This window comes from Anopheles stephensi, chromosome 2 (assembly GCF_013141755.1).
Source record: "Anopheles stephensi strain Indian chromosome 2, UCI_ANSTEP_V1.0, whole genome shotgun sequence".
Lineage (NCBI taxonomy): Eukaryota > Metazoa > Arthropoda > Insecta > Diptera > Culicidae > Anopheles > Anopheles stephensi.
This window is the reverse complement of record NC_050202.1, coordinates 90,473,616-90,492,805: the sequence shown is the minus strand read 5'-3', so window position 1 is coordinate 90,492,805 and position 19,190 is coordinate 90,473,616. Positions and strand designations below refer to the sequence as shown.

At 50.2% G+C, this 19,190-nt stretch overlaps 3 protein-coding genes across 6 annotated transcripts; 2 read left to right on the top strand and 1 right to left on the bottom strand.

The window, feature by feature from the left end:
- Positions 1 to 872: 872 nt before the first annotated feature.
- Positions 873 to 2,596, bottom strand: LOC118505217 (innexin inx7). Its single transcript, XM_036040734.1, has 4 exons — positions 2,351 to 2,596; positions 2,010 to 2,284; positions 1,377 to 1,914; positions 873 to 1,299 (listed from the first exon to the last, which is right to left on the bottom strand). The coding sequence occupies exons 1-4, from the start codon at positions 2,488 to 2,490 to the stop codon at positions 984 to 986; spliced, it is 1,269 nt and encodes a 422-aa protein (XP_035896627.1). The 5' UTR covers positions 2,491 to 2,596; the 3' UTR covers positions 873 to 983.
- A 363-nt stretch (positions 2,597 to 2,959) lies between these two features.
- LOC118505167 (glutamate [NMDA] receptor subunit 1) lies at positions 2,960 to 10,130 on the top strand. The gene is made up of 13 exons (XM_036040573.1): positions 2,960 to 3,179; positions 3,902 to 4,520; positions 4,779 to 4,901; positions 5,026 to 5,247; positions 5,324 to 5,526; positions 5,601 to 5,766; positions 5,837 to 5,942; positions 6,023 to 6,183; positions 6,674 to 6,890; positions 6,987 to 7,556; positions 7,629 to 7,902; positions 7,992 to 8,418; positions 8,495 to 10,130. The coding sequence occupies exons 2-13, from the start codon at positions 4,350 to 4,352 to the stop codon at positions 8,753 to 8,755; spliced, it is 2,901 nt and encodes a 966-aa protein (XP_035896466.1). The 5' UTR covers positions 2,960 to 3,179; positions 3,902 to 4,349; the 3' UTR covers positions 8,756 to 10,130.
- A 454-nt stretch (positions 10,131 to 10,584) lies between these two features.
- Positions 10,585 to 19,184, top strand: LOC118505153 (uncharacterized protein CG43427). 4 transcript variants are annotated; one of them, XM_036040538.1, is made up of 9 exons: positions 10,585 to 10,914; positions 13,576 to 14,006; positions 14,108 to 14,216; positions 14,295 to 15,407; positions 16,370 to 17,035; positions 17,242 to 17,923; positions 18,005 to 18,239; positions 18,332 to 18,579; positions 18,702 to 19,184. In XM_036040538.1, the coding sequence occupies exons 2-9, from the start codon at positions 13,576 to 13,578 to the stop codon at positions 18,887 to 18,889; spliced, it is 3,672 nt and encodes a 1,223-aa protein (XP_035896431.1). In that variant the 5' UTR covers positions 10,585 to 10,914; the 3' UTR covers positions 18,890 to 19,184. The 4 variants fall into 4 exon arrangements, with proteins under 4 accessions (XP_035896431.1, XP_035896434.1, XP_035896433.1 ...); XM_036040541.1 differs by lacking the exon at positions 10,585 to 10,914 and adding an exon at positions 10,968 to 11,806; XM_036040540.1 differs by lacking the exon at positions 10,585 to 10,914 and adding an exon at positions 11,857 to 12,373.
- The last annotated feature ends 6 nt before the right edge of the window (positions 19,185 to 19,190 follow it).

The following is a 19,190-nucleotide window of genomic DNA, read 5'->3' as shown; positions in this document are numbered from 1 at the left end:
CTATAAATAGTACATCCAGAGACAAAGAAGCAGGAAGCAGCTCGATAGCTCCATGCGACTCCTCCCAACGTTAGTGCAACAACAAAAACACCGTGAAAAAGATTCTCTTGGGAAATCATAGTCGCCAAGTTCCATGACATCGTAGAACGTGGTACCGAACGTGACATGGCGTTAAATAATAAACTGCCAAGGGATTTAATTTCTGGTGATTAACACTCGCATAGAATGGGAATCGGAAGGACGAGCGCCACGAATGTGTTGATGGCCTAGCCCCGATACGCCGCCGAGTACGAGGCCTCCAAGGATGAGGAATTCTTGAGCTCGTCAGCCAGCTAATAAAAGATCAGCCAAAAAAGTGCTCTAGTTACACTTCTTGAAATGGTGCGAAAGCATCGTGTCGAAGGCACTAAACGCGAACTGCAAATCGTTCTTTGCGTCACTCTTTTCACGTAAGGCGTGGAAAGTGTTTAGTTTTTGCCGTCGTGTTCTAAGCAATTTCATCGGCATGGGAATATTTCCCATGTGGGGTAGGGTTGGTTCGCTGGAGCTGTAATTATTATTGTCTCGTCTCGGGTCCCCGTCATTGTGCGGGTCAGCAGTTTGAAATGAGCGCCCAACAGCAATTTGGCGATGAGGAAAGCAATTTTGGAGTTTGGAATGGGTGCCGGATACCCAGTGCACGCGGGCCAATGGGTGCCGTATTACAATGCCCGTAGGAGGTATTTGCGGTTTGTTTGTTTTAAAAACATCATTAGGCAGAGCGAAAAACAATTCCATTTGGGGGATGCTGTGGATGTGAAAGAGCTAGTTTGAAATGAAATGGAATCGTCATCAACTTTATACCCTAAATTGCCAAAGTGTGTGTCCGCATATTGTACTTATCACAAGCGATCAAACGATTCGTTTTATTATTAAATAGGTTCGAATAAGAAAAAATTATCAATATAATACTTTTGTCACAGCTAAGCCACCCTCGTGGCAGTTTAAGCCTTCTTGTGATCATTCTCGTATCGCAGTTTGACCATCGCCATGTCACTGTCGTCCATGTCATGGTCACCATCGACTGTATCGATGCCCTGTTGGTCGCTGTGGTCGTGATCGTCCTCGTTCGGATGCCTAATCTCATCCGTTATCTGTCGCAACACCTTGCGAAACAGGTGTGCATCCATGTTCTTGGCCAAATAGTACAGGAACAGCCACTCGGTAAACCTTAGCCGTTTGGTGATGATCTCCACATCCTGTGGATTTAACCGACCAGGACTGGCAAACGATAGGATCAGTGCTGTGAACTTGTACGATCTGAAGGGGGAGAAAGAGATCGAGTACGAGCGTTTAGTTGAGGAGCATAGGAGTATTTCCGTCGTTTGCTCGTCTACCTGTTGTGCAGGGCGAGTGTCAGCATGCGCCATAGAATCGACAGCACGGAAACACAAAACAGCACCACGTACCAGAACCACAGGAAGGTGAAAATCTTCTCGTTAATCACATTCAGTGCCATAATGCACAGGGCGTCATGTTTCTGGATCGATCCCGTCGGGCCGTACTTGTAGAAGTGGCACTTGGTCACCTTCGGGAAGACCGTATCGAGCACATCCATTTTGCCGGCAAAATCTTCCTCGATAAAGCTCGGCCCGAGGTTCCAGAATTTGCGCCCGAGAAAGATGTTGGTAAAGCCGATCTGCAGGATGCAGTTGAGGAGATTCAGCACCTCGCAGAAGATGTGCCGCGATGCCCAGTGCCGTTGGACCATAAAGTGGTTGGAGAACTCGCGCTTCACCGTGCGCAGCTTGGCGTCCACGGTGTCCTGCGACAGAAGCGTGCACTTTGGACCGAACGAAAGGTTCGCCTTGGCCGTGTAATGCTCGGTGAGGTGTGCCATGTGCAGACCGTCGACGAGATTCTTCAACCGACCACCTACAAAAGCGAGATAAGGGAAGCGAATTAGCGTGTGGTGTGACTCATCGCGCGTGGCGGTTTTCGGGTGGTGGGTGACGAAACGCGACACATACCTTCGTTCATACGCCACAGCATGTGGGGAGCGTAGAACGTGAGTGCCTGCAGGAAGAGGATGAACGGAACCCACTGGTAGTAGGCATGATGCTTCACCGGATCTTCCGTGTACATCGGGCCGACACCCGGATGCGGAAGCACTCCATCCTGCAGCAACGATTCGTTATAGTGTCGTATGACGGTGAACGTGGTGGTGAAGAAGCAGAACGTGTTGATGACATGCTCCGGTATGGATCCGCCCGTAATACACCGGATGTGCTCTCCGATGTACTGTCTGCGGCGAAAAGGAAGGAACACTTGGTACTAAGCGCACAACGCACTCGACGACCACACCGCTCACCTGGATGTCACTAGCAGGGTGCACACGAGCAGGATGATGAATGTGGCCCGATAATGGAACTTGAAGCCCAAATTGTCGATCGTCACCAACTTGTACTTAAACTTAAGGTGGGGCGAAAGCACGGAGAACGTATTAAGCATCCTGACCCCGGATCAGGTGGCTTGCTAACCTACCGAACTGTTTTGATGCACACAACCGATTGTCCACACAGCGAACGCACGGAACTGATCGGCCCGTGAAGAAATGTCTCGAGCGATGTCTCGGCCAAGCTGATAAACTAAAGACTCTCGAGATGGGCGATAACGTTATCGTCGTTCACACTGACGTTGTTGTTGAAGGTGGTGCTGTGGCCCTGGGGCGTGATGGCTTGGGACGCAGTTCGGTGTTTGGGGCAGGGACTGGACAATCTACTGATAGATGCGTTCACAGTCATTTTGGAGACAGCAAGTAAGGAGGCGGGGGGGGGGGGGAATGAAGTGCACCTACACCTGTAAAACGGTGTTCTGCGGTTTCCACTTGAACAACGCTCAATTGAACTGTTGTTGAAGATATGTCTTCATTTCGATCGATTGGAAGACTCATTTAGGTAGGGTATTAGAAAAAAAAACTTGGCTCTAACTTGGGATGGCAAAGAACATAAAATTAAAAGGTTGTACCAACCTACTGATAACTCTTCCCGGATGGCCCATCGGCAGAACCTTAGTAATGGCTGTCGGGAGTCAGTTGAAACAGTGGGCGATCAGTTACTACACCCTCTTGGCTACTTGGATTGGATAAGATGATCTGAAAGAGGTTTAACCAAACATTTCTTTTGCTTCTCACTGCTGAGGTAAGTTGGGAGTATCCTCGATCGACGACGCACTCAACGTCAGCCACTCATCTTCACAGTTTTCTTGTCTCAGGGATAAAAGTTACAGTTTGAACAAATCTTCAATTAAGAGTCCAATTTTATGGCAGTCCTCGCTATATTCAAGCGTTTGAGATGAAGAAAGCATTAATAATTTCCAGAGTAACCATATGATCACCGTTTTGTAAGCTTAATTAATTGGCAACTAGTTAACGGAAGGCAAGCAAGCAGCACAAGGGTGCTCGATGATTTCGATTATAGAATTATTGCCATTCGTGGCCGGGCCCTTTTAACGGATAATCTGTGCAGAGTTAAATAAAAGCTGCCCAAGCGTGAATCCAGCAGTTCCGGCAATAAAACGCTTTATAGCATCGTCGCGAATGTAAATAAGTGGCCGCCCGCCGTGATCCTCCCGAGTCCTCGTGCTCGCGGTGGCCGTGTGCGTGCGTGCACGCTTCGCGGAACAGGGAAGGACTCGGTCGCTCTCTCGCTCAGCTCGGACAGTCTCTCGTTTGGTATTCGCGTCCTTCATCAATCAGCTGTTTGTTAGGATGTCCGCCGTGTCATGCGCAGTCGGGTCGCTGCTCGGGATCTCCTAACGCCCTAACACGCTTGTTACTTTTTGGCATGGAGGGCATGTACTGGCATCCTTACACCCTACGGTTTTGACAGCTACGGAATAGCCTTTTTTTCTCGCTCACCAGTCAGTGCCCCAAGTGGTGCCCCAAGTGGAAAAATGTGGCAAAATTCAGCATTTTCACCAGCTCCGATCCAGCACCACCAGCAGCATCAGAAGCAGCAACAGCAACAGCAGCATGGAGTGAAGGAATTGCGCAAGAATTAGGCGTGCTAGACCCGTGCCAGTGTGAGACGGTAGCGAGTGTTTTCCGCTTGGGCAGGGAGGGGGGAGGGAATCCGAGTGTGCCAGCGAATTAGCGGGGGAAAACTGTGTTCCAGGACCAGCAGCAGCAGCAGCAGCAGCAGCAGCAGCAGCAGCAGCAGCAGCTCCACGAACGACCTCTCGCGAAAGGACATCCTCGGTGGCGTGTGAGTGTGAGTGCGAGTGCGTGCGTCCGTGCGTGCGTGCGTGTAGTGGACGGAAAGTGCTATGCAGTAGTGAAAAGGGCCCTCCTCGGTCGTACACGCCTGAAAATGAAGTTAACACGAATGCTGCCCGCGTCCTGCTGTTTGCTGCTGTGCCTGATGATACCGCAGGCCCTGCTGGCCCAGAAACCCACCGGCAGCGAAAGCCCTTCCTACTACAACATCGGGGGTGTGCTGAGCAATAACGAGAGTGAATCCCACTTCGCTACCGTGATTGCGGTAAGTGTTACCTAACCAATTCGCACACACACACACAAACACACATACACACACACACCCCCCTGCTCCGTGCCATGGGGACGGATGGGACGGGGCGGGGCGCTTGGGGACGCGCGCAGTGCGCCGAAACGTGTGGCGCGCGCGACCGTCCATTGTTGTACTCTCGTTGTGGTGATGATGATGATGATGATGATGATGATGGGGTGTTGTTTATCACGGGACACTGGCACTGTGTGCATCCGTTTTCTCTTTTTGCAGCATCTGAACTTTGACCAACAGTATGTTCCACGCGGTACCACCTACTACGATAAGACGATTCGGATCGATAAAAATCCCATCAAAACAGCGCTCAATGTTTGTAAACACCTGATATCCCGAAGGGTAGGCATTCGAGAGGGTGCGCCCCGACCATTCCGCACTATTTTCTAGTGCAATCTAATTAATCCTTCTTTTTTTCTATTTTGTGTCTGTGCGTGTGCGTGTGTGCGTGTGTATGGTGCGCCAGGTTTACGCGGTAGTGGTGTCACACGAACCGACCGGAGATCTGTCCCCGGCGGCTGTCAGCTACACCAGCGGGTTCTACCAAATCCCCGTCATCGGGATCTCGTCGCGTGAGGCCGCCTTCTCCGATAAGAACATTCACGTGTCGTTCCTACGTACGGTGCCTCCGTATTACCACCAGGCGGACGTTTGGTTGGAAATTTTGAGCCACTTCGGCTACACTAAGGTACGCTATGGCACGGTGGCATGACGTTGCTGAAAACGGGGGCTTGAGCTCATTTCTCGGTGTGTTTCGAAACTAGGTTATCATCATACACAGCTCCGATACGGACGGACGTGCCGTGCTGGGTCGGTTCCAGACGACATCGCAGACAAACTATGACGATATCGATGTGCGGGCGACGGTGGAATCGATCGTCGAATTTGAACCAAAGTTGGATAGCTTTAGCTCCTACCTGATGGACATGAAAACTGCTCAATCGCGTGTCTATTTACTTTATGCGAGGTAAGGCATTAGGAGAGGGATTAAGGATTAGTTCCCCCTCTTAAAGGCCATTTTCACGATTTTCCCACCAACAGCCAGGAGGATGCGTATGTAATTTTCCGCGACGCTGCCATCCACAATATGACCGAGTATGGGCACATCTGGATCGTAACGGAGCAGGCCCTCAGTGCCAACAACACGCCAACCGGTATCATCGGCTTGAAGCTCAACAATGCAGAAAACGAAACGGATCACATACGAGTACGAGAGTGAAGGTGGCTTCGGGTGGAGTTCGGGAAAAGGTATAAAATTCGCTTCTCTTTTTTTCCAGGATGCTATTTATATACTCGCCTCGGCAATTAAGGAAATGACGGTGAATGAGACCATCACCGAAGCGCCAAAAGATTGTGACGATTCCGGAGCCATCTGGGAGTCGGGTAGGTGCCAGTGTATATGGACCTTGTTGTTTTGAGCGATAATCTGTATCCAAATCTCTGTGCTCCTTCCTCACCGCCAGGCAAGCGATTGTTTGGGTACTTGAAGACGAGAAACATTCGGGGCGAAACGGGACAGGTGGCGTTCGACGATAACGGGGACCGCATGTACGCCGAGTACGATGTTATCAATGTGCACGAGAACCATTCGTTCGTAAAAGTGGGAAGCTTCCATTACGATTCGGTGAGTATGGCTGAAGCCCCCAAGGCAACCCCCGCCTTGAAAGAGAGAAGCCCAGCGCAGTGGTACGGATCCGGTAGCAGGATAGTGTAGTGTCACGTATTTTTGATACCACACTTATCATCCATCCGAGCCATGGACCATAAATCTCGGGGACATTGCGAGATTGGGTGTATTGGGTAGATTTACGGCCGGTTTAACAGTTACAGATCCTGTTAATCTCTCATGGTGGCCATATTGTTTTTTTTTCGGCTCATCCAGCATTATCGCTCTTAATTCTTCCACATAGAGCCGCTGGCGTTAGGAAGACTTTATGCTCAAAAATATGCTTTGCTGCAGGCATGCGCTAATTAACTCGATCAGACCTATGCCTTCCATTTTGCTTCCCGACTCGCTTCTTTGATCCTCAAAAAATCCCATCAGGACTCCTGTGACGCTTCAGACTCTAGGTTATAAGGTTATAAATTGCTTCAATAATAACTGTGTTTCGCAGGACAAGCGTAAGATGCGCCTCAAGATAAATGACAGCAGCATAACGTGGCCAGGCAATACGGGTAAAAAGCCGGAAGGTATCATGATTCCCACGCACCTGAAGGTCCTCACGATCGAGGAGAAACCGTTCGTGTACGCACGCAAGCTGCTCGACGACGAGATTGACTGTGCGGATGATGAGGTGGTGTGTCCTCACTTCAATATCACTAACGGAAATGGTATGTTTGCTTAGCGAAAGTTAAGGAACCTAGAGCTTTTAACCTCAAGTTCGGTTCCTCTCTCTCTCTCTCTCTCTTTCTCTCGCGCTCCCACAGAGCAAGAATACTGCTGCAAAGGATATTGCATCGATCTGTTGAAGGCACTGGCTCAGCGGATTAATTTCACGTACGATTTGGCCCTCTCGCCCGACGGTCAGTTTGGCCATTACCAGCTGAAAAACCATACCACCGGCATCGGCACCACGGTGAAGAAGGAGTGGAATGGGCTGATCGGCGAGCTGGTGGCCGAACGGGCCGATCTGATCGTGGCGCCGCTGACGATCAATCCCGAGCGGGCCGAGTTTATCGAGTTTTCCAAACCGTTCAAATACCAGGGCATTACGATCCTGGAGAAGAAACCGTCCCGTTCCAGCACGCTCGTATCTTTCCTGCAACCGTTTAGCAACACGCTCTGGATACTGGTGATGGTGTCGGTGCACGTGGTCGCGCTCGTTCTGTACCTGTTGGATCGATTCTCTCCGTTCGGCCGGTTCAAGCTGTCGAGCAACGATGGCACGGAGGAGGACGCACTTAACCTCAGCTCCGCGATCTGGTTCGCTTGGGGCGTACTGCTAAACAGTGGCATCGGGGAAGGCACACCCAGAAGCTTCTCGGCGCGTGTGCTTGGTAAGTTCGGAAAGTCGCGGCGAGACATTCGAGCGATGGCGCACGTCGTCAACCTTCTCCTTTGTTTTCCAGGCATGGTGTGGGCCGGTTTCGCAATGATAATTGTCGCCTCGTACACTGCTAACCTGGCCGCTTTCCTCGTGCTGGAGCGACCGAAAACCAAGCTGACGGGCATCAACGATGCGCGGTTGCGCAACACGATGGAAAACCTTACCTGTGCCACGGTGAAGGGTTCCTCGGTTGACATGTACTTTCGGCGGCAGGTCGAGCTGTCCAACATGTACCGTACGATGGAGGCCAACAATTACGATACCGCCGAACAGGCAATACAGGATGTGAAGGATGGGTGAGTGCATCCGCGGATCAATTCACTCCGACCACGTTGGTGCTCGGATGATCAACAATTCTTTTTTCGTTCGATCGTTCTTTCTCCAGTAAATTGATGGCATTTATTTGGGACTCGTCGCGGCTCGAGTACGAAGCATCGAAGGACTGCGAGCTCGTTACGGCGGGCGAGCTGTTCGGCCGTAGCGGTTACGGCGTGGGACTCCAGAAAGGGTCACCCTGGACGGATGCAGTAACATTAGCAATATTAGACTTCCACGAGAGCGGGTTCATGGAGTCGCTCGACAAGGAATGGATCTTCCACGGGAACGTTCAGCAGTGTGAACAGTTCGAGAAAACGCCCAATACGCTCGGGCTGAAGAATATGGCCGGTGTGTTCATTCTGGTCGGTGCGGGTATCGTTGGCGGCATCGGGTTAATTATTATCGAGGTGATTTACAAGAAGCACCAGATAAAGAAGCAGAAGAAGATGGAGATTGCTCGCCATGCGGCCGACAAGTGGCGCGGGACAATCGAGGTACAAGTGGGATCTAATTCGAGTTTCGTTCCTTTTCGACAAACTTGTAATAATAATTTCCTTTTTGAACTTCCAGAAACGAAAAACGTTACGTGCTTCCTTGGCCATGCAGCGGCAGTACAATGTCGGTTTGAACTCCGTTTCCAAGTCGGTGTCGAGCCAGAATACGGAGAAAACGCGCTACCCGATACTGCCGCCGCTTCCCCGCACGCCGGAACGGGCATGGCCCAAGGACAAGGAGTACATCGTGAACCGGAAGAACAATAGCGCGGCCGGGAAGCCGCCACCGCGCTACATGCCCACTTACGCAACCGATGTGTCTCACTTGATAGTTTAAAACAAAACAAACAAAAAACAAACAAATTATCGGAGGGAAATTTGAATAGGGTCGGAACCGTATCCATCCACCCCACCGGTCTCCAAATTGCGCCTAATGATGAGTGTAGCCAAACACTTTACTACCGTTAAGTATCGTTGATATGAGGAAGAGGGGAGGGGGGGGAGAGTAGTAGTCAGGGAGCAGAGCTAGCAGACGAAAGATAACCGAAGAAAACTCCAATTCCGTGTGCGTGTGTGTTGTTCAATACAGGTAATTGTTTACATTCGTTAGATAAGTATACACTTTTAAAACACTCTGCCGAAAGACGATTCTTCCGCCTGTATTGAATGCCAAAGCCAAAGGATTCGCGCACCACTCCAGTGCCGGCGGCAGCGTGCGTGCGTGCGTGCGTGCGTGCGAAGTGAGTGTGTGTGTGTGTACAATCATTTTATGGTTTCCATGTTCAAGCGCGTCTATTGTAAGCATGTTTTTGTACGCCCGTACACCGTTGTACACCGAGTTCTCCTCTCCCCGAAGCTCCCCCACTTGTAGCCGCAGGACAAGTGCATTTGTATCAGGTGCTAGTGAGTTAACTAAACAACTGCTTGTTTTCCAACGCCTCCAAGAGGCCAACCGTTTAACAGTCAGTGCTCGAATGTGTTAACCTTATGAACTGCCAACTTTCGGTTTTTCGTTGTTGTTGTGTCGGGTTGAGAATATATTTTTGTGAACCAAGAAGAGGAACACGAAGGGACGAGGACAAAACGCGAACAGCGCGGGGACAGTGCACCGTACATGTCCTGCAGTAACAGTAGTTGATAGCCTAAACAGTCTCCCACAAGAAGCAAACGAGCAAACAGTACTAGCCAAAGGAAAAGAAAGTAATTTTATCACTGTTAGTTGTTAACAAAACGATGAGGATGAGGAGAAGGATGAGAAGGAGGACGAAGGGGAGAAGAAAGACGAGGGAGAGGGGGGGGGTTGTGGGAAGACGAAACAAAACCAAACAAACAAACAAACAAAAAAACTTAACCAAGCTCAGTCATTTGCACAAGAAGTAATGCCAAAAGCAACAAAAAACAAAACCAGAACAGAAGTAGCTAAACGTACATTAAACTAAAGGAATAGATGATAAAAGTCTATGTTTAAAAAATCGTAACATTAACATTTTAAAATGCCAAAACCCTTACTAAAAAAATGCAATGATGCTAAACATTTGTTAACATGTATAAGAAGATGTGGAAACTTAGCGTAACAGAGAAAGCGATAGTACGAGCGAGAACCAGGCAGGTTTGGCCAGGTTGGCAAACGATAACAAATATACAGCCAGTCATTATATTGATTATGTATGAACAAAACTGAGTAATAAAAAGGAAGAACAACATATTTGAAATTCGATACGCGCGTGCTAATATGCTTGGTTTGGTTTTTGCTCTGGCCTAAATGCAAGCGAGATGCATGTTAACGGCTCAATTTTGAAATGTTTTGGTTACCATGACAACAAGCTGCGGAACACCACAACAGCGATTCTGCTGGTGGGACTGTTGTAGTGCTCATCAGTATCGCGATTGGAAAATCATCACGGCACACCTTTGGATACGTGCGATTGACAAGCACTGGCCCTGTTTTGTTTACGACGGCACAACACACGGTGGATTGAATAACTTTTGAAAGAACTTATAAGTGCTGTAAATAAGCGAAAATATTGAGCAGAAAAGGAGCTTTCCCGTGATGCATTCCATCAAACATGCTGAAACACGAAATTCCCCCATAGCAGGTAGCAACCTGTCATCTACCTTGACCGATGCGTCACCTGTTGTGTCAAATCGAACTTGTTTCGCTTGACAGCAGTTTTGAACGTAAACAAAAAAAGTTGTACAAAAAACTTAGCGGAGGTGTTGTGTGTGTCGTCATTTGTGCAGTGTGAATAATTAGCGAAATCGTTGGTAAAAACGCAGCTGCATTGTTACCAGAATTCGTGTGTGCGGACCGCGGTTCGAAACGCATTCGATGTGTGTTTTTTGTGTGCGTGTGCATGGTAGTGGTTTGAAACTGCAGGAACGAAAAGTTGTGACGTTGCCCGTGATTTAACTGCGTGCGTGCCAGCACCAGGAGCAGCAGCAGCAGTCGCAGCCGCAGCACCACGGATCCCGCGACCGCGACCAGCAGCGTGCACGGTTTGTTTGCTTTTTAGGGTAATGCAACGCAGCGAGACCACCCCCGAATGCATGCGCTTCCCCAACAACCACAACAACAACGACAGCAACAGTAGCATTCACTGCGAACATATAACATATGTGAGGCAGGCATAGAAGCGTGCATACCCTTGGTGTGTGCTGGGCTAGATAGAGGCCGGGAACGGGGTCGAGCAGGGGATTGTTGTATGGGCAGTGAAAGCATTTTTTATATTAATTTTATTCCGTTCCGTGGGTTTCATTACCATCTTCTGGTGTTGGTGTCGGCATGGGAAAGAGGCAGCAGGCGGGTGGTAGAAAAGGGAAGGGAGACAACCGCAATGTAAATAAAATGTTTGTTGTCGGTATTATTTTATTGCACTTTTTACTCGCTGCTGTACCGTGATGTGCATGCGAGGCAAAAATTTGCGAACAAGCTGATTGAAGTAGGCTGGTGGCTGGTGGGATGGGTTGGATGGTGGAAGTGGGAGCAGGAAAAGCGTGGGGGGCAATGTTTTTCCATCAAGACACGCGCGCCGAGATAATCTACGGTAATCTACAGTAAGCCCGTGACCAAGTAAATATGATTTTTGCAAAGTGACCGAAACAGGTGGACCGACACACAAACACACGCACACACACACACACACAGAAGCACTGTAAGGGAGAGATAGTGGCGGTAGAAGGGTGTGTGACGAGCGGATGGGAAGCGTAGATGCAGTTGGGGATGGACAAACGAACGTTAGAGTCGGATTAGTTTTCCCCCCTGGTTTTGCTAGCTGTGTGGAGTTTTTTCGTCTCGCTTGTTCGGGTGTGTTTTGTGCGCTTTCGTCCGAGTCGTTCCATCTCTCACCTGCTGCCGCCTGGTTGAAACGCCTAACGACATAGATGGAGGGTAGGTTGCATGATGAATTAGAGGCACGACGACGACGGCGACGACTACTAAGACGACGACAGGTTGTGTGTGTGTGCGCGCCCGCTATTGCTGGAGGGAGTGGAAAGGGGAACACGAGGGAGAGGGAGGAAGGGCGGGAAACGCAACGGAGATTGGAATGGGATCAAAGTAGGTTTTCTCTCAGGGCCTGTCTGCTGCTGCCTTGTTCACTCGCGCGCGCGCCTGCACACACCAACACCGCTGAGGGCTAGTGGACTGGCTGGCTGGCTGGCTGGCTGGTTGGCGTTGCGCCGTTGTTGTCACTCTCGTCGGCCGACGAAGCAAAGAAGGAAACCCGAGACTCCGCGGTCGAACGGCTCAGCGGGCAGATGGACAGGCAGACAGTTCGAGAAGAAACGATCGCTGGTCGTCTCCCCTTTACACAATAGATCCGCGCCTATCCCACGGGAGCGCGCGCGCGCACGCATCCGCTGACGACCGCGTGCGCGACAATCGAATCGCCGTCGTGTCACCGCGTAGTGAACAGTTTCGCTTCCCGTCACTGACCCGAGCCAGTGGTGAATCCCGGTGAGCAGCATAAGCATGCCAGAGCCGTGAAGTGCACAGTTGGGAATGTAGTGTTGTTTATGTACGAATACGCGCGCCCGTTACGTATCGTTCTTCAGCGCATAGAAGAGAGTGTTTAGAGATTGCGCTACTGCTGTTGCTGCTGTTGCTTAGACTAACGGTACTTCTGCCCTCCATTGTACGAGCCAACCTTCCCAACGTTCTCGACTCATTTAGCTTCCCTCGCTAGTTGCTGTGGCAACATTAGGAAAAGTCGAACAAGACGAAGCAACAGTAACGAAACATAAAATGAAAAGCTAAACAAACGTTAAAGGGGGCTTTCTTAATGTGTGTGTGTGTGTGTGGCGCTTGATCTCAAGTGACACTCGGTCGGTTGTGTCCAGTGTTGTTTGGAGTATGACCGATTGGGCGTAAAATTCCCATTCCCATTACCCGACGTCGGTAAACAGCGTTGTAAAAGCCGCGATTGCAATTGACTAATGAGCGAATGATGTACACATTTCCCATTTGTTCCAATTCCGACGATTCTAACCGCTCGGTGCTTTGTGTTTTGGGGTGGAAAATAGAGCCTCCCACCCTTTCGGACTCCGTATCAGTTCCTGGCAAGAGCAGTGTGACGATCTTGATAGTTGTATCGGCAACTACAACAGCACAGAACAACGTTTGATGGGCCAATCAGCTCGATAGCGAACGGCACCACGGCGAACAAGCAAATTGTTTTTCACTTGTCCGTGCCCTACTGGGAGTGCTCTTGCTCGGTCGACGTGCAAACGTAGGCGAAAGTTACGCCGCTCGCTACCCATTGAAGGGATAGTGGAAAAAGCAAGCGAACCAGTAGGAAAAAAAGCGCCTCAATCTCGTCACCTTTATACGGACAAACGCATTTAGCGAGTCTTTCAGTCCGCGTTACGCAAGACCTTGGCTGCGTAGCGTGCGCGCGGGCATGTGGGCTTAAGTCACCCGCTTATCCAACTTCAAACATTTAGATGGTCGGGGTTTTAGCGAACATATGGACGGTGCAGCGTTAACAGCAGTCTGAAACAACATCAGAACACGGAACACGGTGTTTAAAAATTCGACCGGAAATAAACGAGAGAACAAGGCAGCAGTAGTAGAGGCAGAAGGAGAAGCAAAACAGAAAAGCCCGTATCTAATTTTGTCCATCCGGATTACGTCCGGCGTGTGGCGCAATCTATTCGCAGATGGCGGCAGCATCATCGAACAACAGCAACGGCACCGGCACCGGCACCATCACCACAGCCTCCACCACAAACAGCAACAATATTCACATCGAAACGGATGAATTCATCAAGAAGAGCCGGGTGACGCGCGCTGCACCGCCCAAACCGGCCTACGATCCGCTTCAGTTCGTGCAGATCAAACCGGCCAAGCTGTACGATCCGAGCAAGGCCAAACCGTCGACCGAGCGCAAGGCGCAGGTGGAGGTGAAGGCGCACCGGGAGGTCGAGGATGCGGAGGAATGGCAGTGCAATCTGGACAATTGGAAGTCGTCGCGCAGGAAACGGGTGGAGCACATTATCGACAAGATCACCGAGGCGAAGAAGATCGAGCAGGAGGAGGTGTGCCGTGGCCGTAAAAAGTCGAAAACGTTTTCGGAAATGCTGGAAAACAGGTACGAAATTGGGGGCAGTCACAGGCGGGCATTTTAATTTTAACTGTGCGAAATTGATCGCGCGTCATACGCGGTTTTTACTTATTGTTCCCGGCGTGCAGTGGATCGAAGCGACGCTTTATTCTGCCGGAGAACGAGGACGACGACGAGGGTGGCAGCTTTAGTGACGATCTGCATGATTCGAGAGATTCATCTAAACAGCAGTACAAGGTACGTTCCGCTACTAACTGATCACCCTCACCCTATTGTGTTATTAATTTTCCGATTGTGTTGGATTTTCCGATGCAGGATGAATCGACGGACGATCGTGCGACGGATGACACGAGCAGCTGCTGCTCGTCCAAGCTCGCCGACGGTGAATTGAAAACACCGGATCCGGACGATACGCGAGAAGCGCCCGAAATGAACGAATTCTCGCTCGCGATCGAAAACTACAAGTCCAAATTTCCCATGACACAGCACCGGGTGGTAAGCGGCAATAGCATTGTGACGACAACGAGCACCAGCATCACTACCACCAACACGTCCGTAGTTAGCTCAATTGAAAGCAATAGTTACGATCATTATGAAAGCAATAGCAGCGACGCGCATGAACAGCCGATGGAGTGTATTACGCAGAAGCTTTCATCGCTTGAGGTGACGGAAAAGCGGGCAGGAGAGAATCCCGGTTCGCTGCTGGTGTCGATTGAACCGATGGAGAGCCGGATGAGTGTGGGTATCGACCGGGAGCAGCAGCAGCAGCAGCAGGAACAAAGTCAGGAAGAAAGTCCAAAGGTGAACGTGATCGAGCGGCGAAGGTTGTTCGAGCAGTTTCAACAAATGCAAGCCCTCGGCGCGGCCGATACGAAACCGTCGTGTGCAGCACCTACGCTGACCGCTGGAGGACAGCAGGAACGGTCGATGGAGGACAACTCATCGTCCTCGAACGAGGAACCCGGCGGAGGAGGCAGTGCCACCTCCTCGTCCGAATGGTTCGCTGCGGGCAGCATCCGGGAACGGCGGGCAATCTTCGAGCGGTATCAATCGAACGAAATGATAGCGGAAGAGCACGATCAGCAGCAGCTACTGCACGTGGGTGGCCGCAGCCGCAGCAGCAGCAACACGGTCGTGGTTAAGAGCCGCTCGGAATCAAACGTTGGCTTTATTAATGGGAGTACGGGACGGTTCGAGCTAGCGTTAAATCAGCTGAAACGGAACGGGGGCGCCGACTACTGCGAGGACAGTGGCATCCAGTCGACGACGGATCTGTCGCGCAGCTCGATGGTGTCGCAGGCGGACGAGAACGATCCGCCCTCGCTGTTGCTGCTACTGCCGGACGATGGGGCGGCCAAGAGTCCCGCCCGGTCGGCGACGCTCGACTCGGCGAGTGAATTTTCCGACACGGACTGCAGCAATGGACAGGTAGGTTACGCGTGTGTGTGTGTGTGTGTGTGGTTGCGTTCCGTTCCTTTTTCACAAATGCCAACGCATGTGCATGTGGTGAACTTTGGCAAAAATGCATGCCCGTTCGTTTGCTGATCATGTAGGAATGCCGGTTTGTTGCTGGTTTGTTTGCTTTTTACTATTTAGTCTGGCGCTTTTTGGCAATTTGTCAACGAGTTCCGGTTGCGTTATTTATTTTTTGCATGGTGGCATGAGCAATTTTTATGTTTGTTCGCATTCCTAGCGTACCGCCGTGTGCCAAGTATGTTTTGCATTTCGTTTTGTCCGCCGTTAATATCTCATTGCCCGGCAAAAGGCGAGGCGTGGGTTGAGTAATTTATCGGTGGCGCGCTTAATGATTGACTCATCGTGACATTTCAGTTCGCATTCCTTTGCTCCCTTTGCATGGTGTGTTAAAAATATCACCGTTGGCGCCATCGCCGCTCATGTTTTATAACAAGCGCGTTATCGTTTTTGGTTGAACTTGGCCTGTACTCACTGCCTGCGCTACTATTTCCGCGCTCAAGGTTATTATCACACTCTGTTTCGCATTTTCCAAACTATTTAAAGGAAACGGCTCGGGCAGCGTCCGTCTAATCCTCAACTTACACCCCCCCCAATATCGACGCTATTTTGCAAGCGCAAAATGCAAAAATCGTTGTAGCAAGCGTGTACGCCCCGTTCTACCCCTGCGCTCAAACCAAAGCAAGCAACCCCAGCATTTCTCAACCCAATTTGTGAAAGATTCTATCCCGAGTTTACAAAATGGCAAAGGAAGGGAGACACGGTTGGATGTGATGTATGATGCAATAGAAGGATGAGTAAGGCGCTCAATGTGTTTCGGCACAGTGCCCAAGAATGCAACCATGTTGGTGCCCCGGTCAAGCGGTCGAGATGCCATGTCATGTTTTCTTCCGATTCCGTTTCTCTCCACACCCTAGCTACTCGACAATGCACTCGATGTGGCGTTCGAAGAGATGGACAGCGAGCTAAACGAGTCCGGTACCGTGGAAGATCATGCGGTACCGGAAGAACAAGAGCTTGCTGCCGCCCACCCGGAAGCGGAAATAGTCCCTTTAGCCGTAGTCCCGCTAGCGACGAACAATGATGAGCCCTTGAACGACGAGCAGCTGGTACTGATGGCTTTACCGAAATCAGCCCTTACCCCACCGAAAGAGAAGCCGCCGCCGCCGCCGGTAGACGATGATGCGGAGCTGGAGATTCAAACGTTATCGGCCGGTTCGGTAATAACGAGCTGGATGCAGAAAGATGCAGTACCAGCACCAGTCGCCATCACGCTGCAGACAAACGGAAATACTCCTCACTCGGCTATGATGACTGCCGAACACGAGCAGAACATGAGCCACGCGTTTGATAATGGCCACCGGCAGCAGCAGGAACTTCTAGGAGATGTGGAGCAGTGGAGAAGTCTGGAGAGTTATGAGGTAGTGCAGCAGGTGCAGCATCAGCAACAGCAGCTTAAGCAACTCGAACAAGAGAAGGAACAGGAGCGGGACAAAGATCAGCAAGAAATGTTGGTATATAGCAATAGGATCGAGACACTACCACCACATCACCATCCGCTGTACGATCCTGGCGAGCACGAGGTAAGGGATAACCTTTTAAATTTAAAAACTCGCCCTATTTTATTTATCTATTTAAGCCCTATTTAAGGAAATATCTTCTGCGCAGGATTGTTGATAAATAGAGAAGATCCATATGTGGCGTTTCTTGTGCCTTTGCGCAGAGCCCAATATTTTTGCGTGATAATGATCAAAGGGAATGTGTGTGTGTGTCTCTATTTTTCATCTAGGAAATAGTAAGCGTAGAAAGGGAGCTGCTACAGATCGAACAGGAGGAACTGCAGCGGAGAAGAGAGAAGCAGCTATTCTACGAGAAGCTAACGAAAGCAGACACAGCCCAACAGCAACCTCAGCACTTGATTCCAGTACAGCAGCAATCTCAGCATCGTCAACCGCAACAGCAGCAGCAGCAGCAGCAACCGCAACAACCGTACTACTACTCTCATCACCTTCCCCATCAAACCCATCATCACAATCTCCATCACTTGCATCATCGTGCTTCCATGCCGGCCATCGATAGTCGATCGTTACAGAACGTCAATTCGTACGCTTCGTACGAAACCCCCTTTCTGGACGATGCCAACACCGGGTACGAGATGGGATCTTTGCATCGTGAATCCATGCCAAACCTGTCGCACGTTGCCGCCTCATCCTCCCATCCGTCTTCGCTGTCCTCGTACGGGGAGGAGTATTCGGCCAATTCAGCTATCAGCTTCGACGGAACGTGTTGGCCACCGGCGATAGACCATCGACATGCACAGGGCCATGCGTTTTTGGACAAGCGTCCTGCGGTAGCGCCGCGCCCGACGATGAACGGTGTGCCGGATCGAACCTCACTGCCACCGGGCGTCCCGAGATACCACGGTGGACAGCAACGAATGTCTAACAATATGTTTGAGCAACATCCCAAAGGTAACTGCCGACAACCAAACAGCCGGAGTCGGGTAGAATGGTTTGATTTATGTTGCTGTTTCCGCTTTTATTTGTACACAGATAGTAAACAAATTACACAGCAGCAAGCGATGTTAAGCCGTGGTCAGGGAGCAAACAACACTACGCCGTATGGGCAGCACTGGCTGGTGCAAGAGGCAGAACAGCGACGCATCGAGCAGCATCAGAAGAGCAACAATAACAATAACAACGCCAAACGGCCATTGCCAAAGTTTGTCATCGATGCGATTACGCAGCGTGTCCAGAAGCTAAACGCAGGAAGTCCGGAAAATTCGGAGTAGGTTCCGTTTTGCCTATTTATCGGGAACTCCCGAACTAACCTTTGTTTCTTCGCATCTCTCTCTCTCTCTCTCTCTCTCTCTCTCTCAGCCGTAGCAATTTATCGGAGGACTCGGATCTGGCAATGATAAACTCGATGAAGCATCATCACCATCATCAGTCCCAGTCGATGGTGCCGCCACCGTCCCACCATCATCCGCACCATCATCAACAGCCTCTTCCGCCACCAATTCCACCCCAGCAGCAGCAGCAGCAGCAGCAAAAATATTCCAACACGAGCGACAAAGTGTTGAGCGTGAGCGGAAAAAAGGAATGCTCCCATTGCCGAATAGAGTTGGGTACGTACGTGCCTGCGGAACAACTTCCCGGACTTAACCTGCACGCGCTCTGCTGTGCGCCATGGTTCGGTTACGCAATTCCCGCGCTGTTTCTAAAACGCTTTCCTATCGTTTATACGCAGGCAAAGGTGCAGCGATGGCCATCGAAAGCCTGGGACTGTTCTACCACATCGAATGCTTCAAATGCTGCGTTTGTCACGTAAAGCTCGGGGACGGCACCAACGGTATAGATGTACGCGTTAGAAAGTATCGACTTCATTGCCAAAACTGTTTCTCTAGTGAAGACGGTGTAAAGTTTAGTTGCGTTTAGGTAAGGCAGCAAGAAGGAAAAGGGTAAACAAAAGTTAAGGAGAGTGTGAGAGAGAGAGAGGGAGGAAGAACGAGTAGAAACAATAATTTATTATCCCCATGCCTTCCCCATTCCCTCCAAACCAAACTCATCGTGCCCTCGAACTACTATTACTAATCCAATTATATTTGTACGAAGAGCCTTGAATTTACTACGATTATTACTTACTTATTATGGATTACGATGTTTATTATCGATTATGTATGATTCTAGGTATTTGTTCGTTTCAATAAAAAAGCAATAACTGTGAAATGAATCAAGC

Excerpts from the sequence above, each read along its gene's own strand:
- LOC118505217 (XM_036040734.1), bottom strand. The coding sequence starts at position 2,490 with ATGCTTAATACGTTCTCCGTGCTTTCGCCCCACCTTAAGTTTAAGTAC. Across the intron at positions 2,285-2,350 it reads ACCCTGCTAGTGACATCCAG|ACAGTACATCGGAGAGCACA; the intron begins GTGAGCGGTGTG and ends TTTTCGCCGCAG. Across the intron at positions 1,915-2,009 it reads GCTGTGGCGTATGAACGAAG|GTGGTCGGTTGAAGAATCTC; the intron begins GTATGTGTCGCG and ends TCGCTTTTGTAG.
- LOC118505167 (XM_036040573.1), top strand. The coding sequence starts at position 4,350 with ATGAAGTTAACACGAATGCTGCCCGCGTCCTGCTGTTTGCTGCTGTGC. Across the intron at positions 5,248-5,323 it reads GCCACTTCGGCTACACTAAG|GTTATCATCATACACAGCTC; the intron begins GTACGCTATGGC and ends TTTCGAAACTAG. Across the intron at positions 8,419-8,494 it reads AGTGGCGCGGGACAATCGAG|AAACGAAAAACGTTACGTGC; the intron begins GTACAAGTGGGA and ends TTGAACTTCCAG.
- LOC118505153 (XM_036040538.1), top strand. The coding sequence starts at position 13,576 with ATGGCGGCAGCATCATCGAACAACAGCAACGGCACCGGCACCGGCACC. Across the intron at positions 14,007-14,107 it reads TCGGAAATGCTGGAAAACAG|TGGATCGAAGCGACGCTTTA; the intron begins GTACGAAATTGG and ends CCCGGCGTGCAG. Across the intron at positions 18,580-18,701 it reads CCATTGCCGAATAGAGTTGG|GCAAAGGTGCAGCGATGGCC; the intron begins GTACGTACGTGC and ends GTTTATACGCAG.